This window comes from Austrofundulus limnaeus, unplaced genomic scaffold (genome assembly GCF_001266775.1).
Source record: "Austrofundulus limnaeus strain Quisiro unplaced genomic scaffold, Austrofundulus_limnaeus-1.0 Scaffold10, whole genome shotgun sequence".
In the NCBI taxonomy this organism is placed as follows: Eukaryota; Metazoa; Chordata; class Actinopteri; order Cyprinodontiformes; family Rivulidae; genus Austrofundulus; species Austrofundulus limnaeus.
In genome coordinates this window covers 2803139-2811964 of record NW_013952412.1, presented here as the reverse complement: position 1 = coordinate 2811964, position 8826 = coordinate 2803139, and the positions used below count along the sequence as shown (strand labels likewise).

At 45.5% G+C, this 8826-nt stretch overlaps 1 protein-coding gene across 1 annotated transcript; it reads left to right on the top strand.

Moving 5' to 3' along the window:
• Nucleotides 1-1177: 1177 nt before the first annotated feature.
• dldh (dihydrolipoamide dehydrogenase) lies at nucleotides 1178-8826 on the top strand (the record flags this gene model as incomplete). The annotated part of the gene is given in 12 exon segments (XM_014001836.1): nucleotides 1178-1622; nucleotides 1752-2054; nucleotides 2738-2798; nucleotides 3383-3640; nucleotides 4855-4915; nucleotides 5026-5156; nucleotides 5256-5425; nucleotides 5514-5730; nucleotides 5825-5998; nucleotides 6082-6811; nucleotides 6931-7186; nucleotides 7293-8826. Coding segments are annotated over 12 exon segments (2421 nt in total). The 3' UTR covers nucleotides 7299-8826.

The window sequence follows — 8826 nt, the reverse complement described above, 5'->3', positions numbered from 1 at the left end:
GAGAGAGAGAGAGAGAGAGAGAGAGAGAGAGAGAGAGAGAGAGAGAGAGAGAGAGAGAGAGAGAGAGGAGAGATTCTCTGGTGTTGTATTATTGTGGGAGAGCAGGTGCTGCCGACCCAATTACCATACAGCTGAAAGCACAAAGAGAAAAAAGTTTACTCCCTCTACGAGTCCCCTCCTCTTCATCCTCCTCCCCCTCCCTCTCCTCACAGTCTCTTAATGACAGCCACGCGAGTGACACACCACCAAGTCTTTTTTTTTTTATTTATTACTGCCTCTATCGAAGAACAAGTTGTAAATACAGACGCGCAGGGGGAAAACTGAGTTCCAGTGGCGCTTGTGCGTAAAAGTGCGTTTTTACGCACAAAAAGAAACTTTGACTTTTAAGCCTAGATACTCTGAATCGGTTCAAAATAACACACTGAGCCACATTTTTAGAGTAAAAGAGGACGTTTTCCAAAAGCGTGTATTTATTTATTTTTTACTTGATCAAAATTCTCACTCAGAAATAATCATTATTTATCTAATGACTGATCACACGTAGCTCTAAAAACACGTCTAAACGTCAAGAAATAAAGATGAAGGATGAAATGAACAGAACGTCTCGTTTCGGGGGTGTAAACATAAAAAAAAGCGGCAGGGTAACACCATAGGAATGCAACTGAGCAGATGGTCGTTGGCGGAGTTGGGGACGGCTGGCTGGCCGGCTGGCCACGCAGGGAGCGGGTCAGCCAAGAATTTACCATCATAACCTCATGATACGAGAAGTCACCGCCAGGCTGGCTGCTGCGCATAAATCTCCGGACAGAGTTGATGATTTCGTGCGGAGGTTTGAAGAATTTGTCGGAATGTAAAATGGGCCCCGCATGTTGTGGAGGAGGGAGACATCAGGGGGGGAAGCAAAGAGGGTTGTTGCACATTTAACAGCTCACTAGCCATTTGGTCTGTCCCCCTTGAGAGGGAGAAAAAAAGAGGAGGGGGGTGGTTAGAAAAAAAGTTTTGCACTCCCCTCCCTTCTCCTCCTCCCCCCTCCCGTTTCTTTGTGATGGCCCCGGGGCGGACTTGTGGTGGTGATGGAGGGAGGGAAAGACGAGGAGCAGCGGGGCTCATTTGCATCTTATTACCCTTCTCCTGTTGGCCCGGTATAAAACCCTGCGCAGGGCAGAAAACCCATCAGACTATAGTGACACACCAAGGGAATCAAAGAGGAACGGAGACTTGTTTTCTCTACGTAGATCCTTTTTTTTTTAGATTCAACAACTAAAACTGGAAAAACATTCAAGCGTTGTCTGAACGACGACAGGTTGGAATTATTGTTTCCATCAAGGATTTTCTTCACGTTTCTTCAAAAGGAGATTGTTCCGCTGGAAATTATTTTATATTAATTAAAACCCTCACAGTTTCAGTGGGAAGTTAAAGGAGAAGGTGACAAACCAGGAAAACTTTCACTTCATCTTTGTGCTTCAAGCCTCGACTGCGATTTGAAGGAGAACTTTTAAAACTTTCTTCATGMGTATTTGAGGAGCCGAGGAGCTCTCACTGCTCGCTGAAGAGCTGTCAGCACAATAATGGGACGCCTGTGTCTGCTCCTGCTTGTCASTCTGGCTTCACTCACCTGCCAGGTAAGGTCCAATACATTTTAGGGAACTTTGACGAGTTTTACGCACGTTTTTCTGGATACATAATATACATATAACTGGGTCATTCTTATATTTCCAACAACACCAAACTGATTCTGTGTCATCATGTAGGTTTTGGGCTCCGGTGTGTTTGAGCTGAAGCTGCAGGAGTTTCTCAATAAGAAGGGGATCGCTGGGAACGCCAACTGTTGCCCCGGTGGCTCCGCGCACACACAGGGCCACCAGCAGTGCGAGTGTAAGACCTTCTTTCGGGTCTGCCTGAAACATTACCAGGCCAGCGTCTCCCCGGAGCCCCCCTGCACTTATGGCGGGGCTGTGACTCCCGTCCTCGGCTCCAACTCCTTCCAGGTGCCGGAGACCAACGCGGAAAGTTTCACCAACCCGATCCGCTTTTCCTTCAGCTTCACGTGGCCAGTAAGTGATTGTCACAAGAAATGTTGCTTTTCAAACAGCTGCTTRGTTGTATATTTTCCGAATAAACAGTTGAATAAATGGGGACTCTAAAGTTTTTGCTGCGTTATTATTTGCGCTGTTTACACAGTCATCCACGCGCAGAGGCAGTGGAATAATTATTATTCCGGTGGGACGTGTTTGCTTTGAAGAGCACAAAACCCAACAGATGCTCCCCAAACTCAACACTTGTGAGGGTCTTTGTCAGTAGTGTGTGAGAGGGTCTATTGTAGTGTTTCAGTGGTCTTTGGTGGGATACAACAGGGAGGGGAGGAGGGTGAGTGTGTGCGTGAAAAAAAGAAAGGGAGGGGACGGTCACCAAAGGACCCCCCCACCACCACCCGACCAGCCGTGGTGGGAAATATAACATCCTTTGAGTTGGCACATCATTGGCAGCGCTGCGTGAAATTCCGCCTCGTTTTTATTTATTTTTTTCTCTTGTTTTTGGTTTTACGGCGGTGTCAGAGTGTGAGAGGAGCAGGGGTGTGAAAGAGGAGCAGGTAGCCTTATTAGGCCTCTAATCAACACGAGAATTAGGCTGTGAAGTTTATTGCGAGGTCTCCTAATGGCCCTCTGCAGAGTGGGGAGGAGTGGGGTGGGGGGACCTCYAAGCTGAGCAGCTGTTGACTCTCTCCATCTCTCCTCAGGGGACGTTTTCACTGATCATTGAAGCCCTGCGCACCGAATCCCTGGACGACCTGACGACAGGTGGGTGACAGCAAGAGAAGACAGCAGTGTAACCTAAARACAGACAAGAAGCCTAATGATGGCCTTGCTTTATTCTAGGTGCCATGTTTTTCTCTTAAGAGCTGCATCCAGTAGTAGTAATGATGACACACTTATCTTGAGTCATGATTTACACTTTCTCGTTTGTATTTAACTGACAATATACACTTTTATTAGTTGTACAAATGTGCATCTTCCTTTTAAAAAGGTCAGACGTTACTGTAGTTCCTACAAGGAGCAAATACTATCTGAAGGAACTTTATGTGACCTATAAAAATAAATAATTATGAACACTTTAATTCTCAGATCTGGCTCAGTGAGGAGATTTTCTSTTGTCTCATGACTGCGACAAAAAAAGAGAATGTGTTGAAATTAGATGTGAAAACGTTCTGATCAATAAATGTGTTTTTAGATGTGGCCTCCAGGATTCAACTAATCACACAARAGCATCATTTTAATTCAGACAGCAGCACTTACTATCATCACAATCACATTTATTTGACGTGAACAAACTGGTGATTTGTGGCGATAAATGACCCATAACAAACTGTGATTTCCTCACACAGACAACCCGGAGCGTTTGATCAGCAGGTTCACCACTCAGCGCCACCTCACCGTGGGGGAAGAATGGACCAAGGACACGCAAACAGCCGGCAGGACAGAGCTGCACTTCTCTTACCGCTTCCTGTGTGACGAGCACTATTACGGAGACGGCTGCTCCGTCTTCTGTCGACCCCGAGACGATGCTTTTGGACATTTCACCTGTGGAGAGCGAGGAGAGATCATATGCAACTCTGGCTGGAAGGGGCAGTACTGCACTGAGCGTGAGTGGCTAATTAATTGTGTGTCTGTGTGAAACAATTAAAGAAAAGCCATAAATATGAGGTAAAAGGAAGGAACCTTAGTGGTAAAGCTTGTTTCTGGTGACAGCTGCTTGTCATTGATGAAGAGAAGGAAAGAAATTTCATTAGTAGTAGCAGCTGATATTTACACAAAGTCTTAAAAAAACTCAATAATGTAACAATTAGCACATTAGTTTCTCCTCATTAACTGCCATCTTCAAAACTGTCAAAMCTACAGACTTGTAGAGTTTCTGGTTTCTACCCAGTTTATAAAACTACTTCTCAAAGTTAATTTCCCCTCCAGTCATTTGCCTCTCTTTATTGTTCGAGACTTTTTCCACCTCATAATGCGGGGCCCGTGTGCAACAGGCGTCAGTTAGTTATCCCATAGCACCAGAGGCCTCCATTCTAATGAGCCGCAGTGGCTCCTCAGTAATTCACACGCCGCGTGCCTTCCATTAGACCACTGGGGCCTCCTCGCCCCAAACCTCCTCCCCGATTGGCCGAGTGGGGGTCCCGTATTGTTGTGGCTCGGTCTGGTGATTGGCCGAGCGGGGCTGTGTATTGTTGTGGAGGGGGCAGCTGCTCAGTGAGAGGAGACAATGGAGCAGCTGTCTGGTGGTTAGCTCCTCACAGACCAGCTGGCCCTGGGGGTAGGAGGAGGAGGAGGGGGAGGAGGGGGAAGCGGAGAGACAGGAGGAGGGAGAGGAAGATGAAGATGAAGAAGAAGAGATTGTGAGACGGGGAGGGGATAGTAGGATGGAGGACGAAAGAGAGAGAGAGAGAGAAGCAAGTGGTACGAAAAAGGACTTCTGACCCACAGTCAAATGGAGAAAGGAGGCTTTGTGTGGGGGGCTTTGTGTTGTAGAGCAACCACGGTAAAAGAGAAGGCTTTCTGACTCATTCTTCTGTTTGGTGACCAAATCTGCCAACGTCTGAAAAGTAACATTTCAGCAACATTTACAGCTGAGGAAATAAACTTTCAGGCGGCCAAGAACCAATTGATCAGTGATTATTTTTGATGGACTAAAGTAAATATAAAAATAGAAAAGGGCAAACAGGCAGCCATCAGACAAACAGGAAAGACTCACAAATTAAGAATTCAAAGATTTAAACAAACTCCATCGGTGGAGACCGGTGAAGAACAAACAATATGATTTTTCGATTCTTTGTCTAACTTTGTCTCTTCTTTGCAGCAATCTGCCTCCCTGGGTGCGATGAAGAACACGGCTTCTGTGATAAACCAGGAGAGTGCAAGTAAGTCCAAAGAAGTTACTTAGATGGGGCTTTACTTTCCATAAATAAACGTTTTCTAAAGTTTTAATTCCCCCTTGTTTTCTGATATTAACCGAATGCTGCGTTCCCAGGTGTCGTGTGGGCTTCAGTGGACGTTACTGTGATGACTGCATCCGGTACCCAGGCTGCCTCCACGGCACCTGCCAACAGCCATGGCAGTGTAACTGCCAGGAGGGCTGGGGCGGCCTCTTTTGCAACCAAGGTGAGATTTTACTCACAGATTTACTACGAGGTTGAACCATAAGTCGCAGTCATTGCTTCACATCAAAACCATTTTACTCATTAAACRTCATCGTCACAGATCTGAACTACTGCACACACCATAAACCCTGCCTTAATGGAGCCACCTGCACCAACACTGGCCAGGGGAGCTACACCTGCTCTTGTCCACCTGGATACACAGGTGCCAACTGTGAAATCCAAGTCAGCGAATGTTCCGGAAATCCATGTCGCAATGGAGGCAGCTGCATTGTGAGTATCACTTCAAGTGAAGAGTGGTTTTTAGGTCTGACCGTGACATGCATGTCTGTAACTGCTATTTGTAATGTGGTCAATGCAGGACGATGATAACGGCTACAAGTGTACTTGCCCACCTGGTTTTTATGGCAACAACTGTGAGTTAAGTGCCAATACATGCGCAGACGGGCCTTGTCTCAACAGCGGACGTTGTGTGGATAATCCCGAAGGTGGCTATTTTTGCCAGTGCTCAATGGGATATGCTGGTTTCAACTGTGAGAAGAAAATTGACCACTGCACTTCAAATCCATGTTTAAATGGTACGCCCTCTATTGTTTGTAAACTCACCAATAAACCCACACCTGGTGTTTTAAAATACAGTAAGAATAATTATTTGGCTTTATCTCCCTGCAGGAGCAGAGTGCGTTGACCTCGTGAACTCCTACCTCTGTGAGTGCCCTGAAGGATTTTCAGGTCCTAACTGTGAGGTCATCACTGGTTTTTCTGGATACTGTCAGTTCTTCCCTTGTCAGAATGGTGGGACTTGTCAGGAGGGAGTGAATGGCTACAAATGTACTTGCCCTCCAGGTATGACAGCTTTCAAAAGATGTTTCATTGTTGCTTTAGGCATTACGTGCCTTTGAGACTCTAAATCTCCACTTTATTTGCAGGTTATACTGGCAAAAACTGCAGCACCCCTATCCTCCGCTGCCACCACAACCCCTGCCACAACGGCGCCACCTGTCACGAACGCGGCAGCCGCTACATATGCGCTTGCGTGCCTGGTTATGGAGGTCACAACTGCCAGTTCCTCTTACCAGAGATCCCCCGGGGTTCCCATCCTGTTGTGGATGGGACAGATCGCCATTTTTTGTCATCAGAAAATGGAAACGCTGAAGAAGACAGGGACGATGAAGGCGGGTTTCCTTGGACGGCCGTGTGTGCCGGCGTCTTCCTTGCACTCGTGATTCTGATCAGCTGCTCTGTGCTGGTGGTCTACGTCCGAGTCAAACTGCAAGACCGCCACAGTCACCACAGCGATAGTGTGCACAGCGACAGCCAAGAGACCATGAATAACCTCACAACCAACAACTGCCTCCGGAGTGACAAAGAACTGGGCGGTATGATGACAGCATCAGTCAAAAACACCAACAAGAAGGCAGATTACCATTCAGAACTTACGGGGTCACTCGGTGGTCTGAGCGGCATTGGCAGCCTCAACGGATCAGAAAAAAATGGCTTTAAGGCTCGCTACTCCAGCATTGAGTACAACCTGGTTCATGAGATCCGGCCTGAGGAGCTGCTAACTTGTACAGAAGAAGAGCATCACGAGCCGGAGGCCAAATGTGACATCCTGGATGAGTCCAAAACAGACGAAGTGTTCAGGAAGCGACAAAACAGGTACACATATCTAAATATGGACATAATATTGGAACATGTTGCATTTTGTAGCCATAATTCAATAAAAGCCTGTGTTGTGTGAGGTGTAGTGTCTCTAAATCTTGTTGTTTATCCTTCAGTGACGCATCAGAACTAAAGCCATCAGCAGAGTCACCAAGCTACAGTGAAGCAAAACATCAACCATCCACTGAATTAAACCCTCCTGCAGAGAGTGATTCTCAGTACCAGACAACTTGTGACGTCAAATGCCAGTCAAGCACTGATTGTGAATACCACAGTGCCAACGACAGCCGGTACCTGTGTACAGCAGACACCAAATACCAGTCCGTCTATGTCATTTCAGACCAGAAAGACGAATGTATCATTGCCACAGAGGTATTTACCTGCTCAATGGTTCCTTAGACATGAACTTCTACCAGCATTTGTATAAGAAGATTGTAAACTTTACCTAATTGTTTTGTTTGTGTGGTCTGTCTTACAGGTATGATACCAGTTTTTCGTGGCTGATGGCGATTTACGCACACCAACCCCTGAGCAGTAGAGCTCAGTTTGTTTCTGGGAGGTTTTACTCCTGCTGTTTGCTGCTCTTCCCTGGAAGTTCCCAGAGGACCTTGAGCCAAGGTGCTGATGAGCCACTGTAGAGTCAGTGTTTTGCTCAGTGATGACTACATTAATACGGGTCAACTCTAAAATACTTTTGACCTTCGATGGATGTAGATCTGTTGATCATGCTATGGATGAAGCATCGCAACAAAGTGCTTGCTCTCGCACTGTCATTGTACAGAAACAGCACTGACCTAGAGCTCATTCAGTCAAAGACTGCTGGAGAACTGATGAAGAGCTCACTGAACGTCTCTTGTGGCGCTGGAAGATTTACGGCTCATAACAGGATGAAGTGTTCTCTCCTGATAAGCAGCGGAGCTATGGCTTGGATGTTGACCGATGACATTGTTGCGTACGGTTAGCGTGCCAACTGAACGAACAGTGTAGTACCTTCAGGATGCCGAAAAACCCCTTAAAGTACTGCTGTAGTACTGTGTTGTGTAAAAAAAAATCTGTCATGGATTTCAAACGTTTTATGTTCTGCGCAGTGCTGCAGAGTAGAGTTGTGGAGCTGTAACCCTCACCAAATCACTCAACAAAATGTCACGTGGAGCTTTTCTGACAAGACTACTAACTGTTTTAATCCACCTTTAACTCTACAGCACTGGCAAAGTTGGCTGAGCTGGTTCTCAGCAGGAAACAGAGAACTGAAAACTCCAGTAGTGACTGCAGATTGATCCAACGTGGATTCTGTTGGGCCATACTGGCCTCTGAGAGTTGGGATGAACAGGGCGATGGTTTGGGCAGAGCATCCTAAGAAACACTTTCGGCATTAGAACACTAAAAAAATTGAATAAATAAAATCAAACAAAACAAAAATGGGATTTTATTTTTAAATCATGTGTTATGAATGTTCTGTACATTTCAGTCAGTTTAATATGGTTTTGCTTCAAAACTGACCGTTTTGTTTTTATTTCCTGACCTCCTGATGATGCTGTTGTTTGACCAAGAAGACCAAGCTCTAAAAGTCTTAACTGCCAAGACCTCATTGCACTATAGAGGTGTGTGTGTTTGTGTGAATGTGTGTGTACAGAGGACGTAATGCTTATATGCACTGCCCACACCTGCAGTCTTCCACAATTAGCCGATTCAAGAACACCGTCGCCCTGCCATCCTTTGGTTAAGATGTTCCCTTTTTTTAATGTTATTTGTTATCTAAAGAGGTTATTCTTTTAATTTAATGATGTAATTATTTGTGCTACATTTTTATTGTGTTGTTCTTGTTAAGTCTGTTATAATTTAAGTTGTTTTTTTATTTGGAAGGTGACGTATGTATGCGAGCATGTATGTGTTAGGCACTTGAGACCACTGTGACTGTGTTGTATTTAAAGAGAAAAGTTGTATGTACAAAGCCTGTCATTTTTATTACTGGAAAAAAATATTTTTCCAAAATAAAAGATAAATGAAATCTA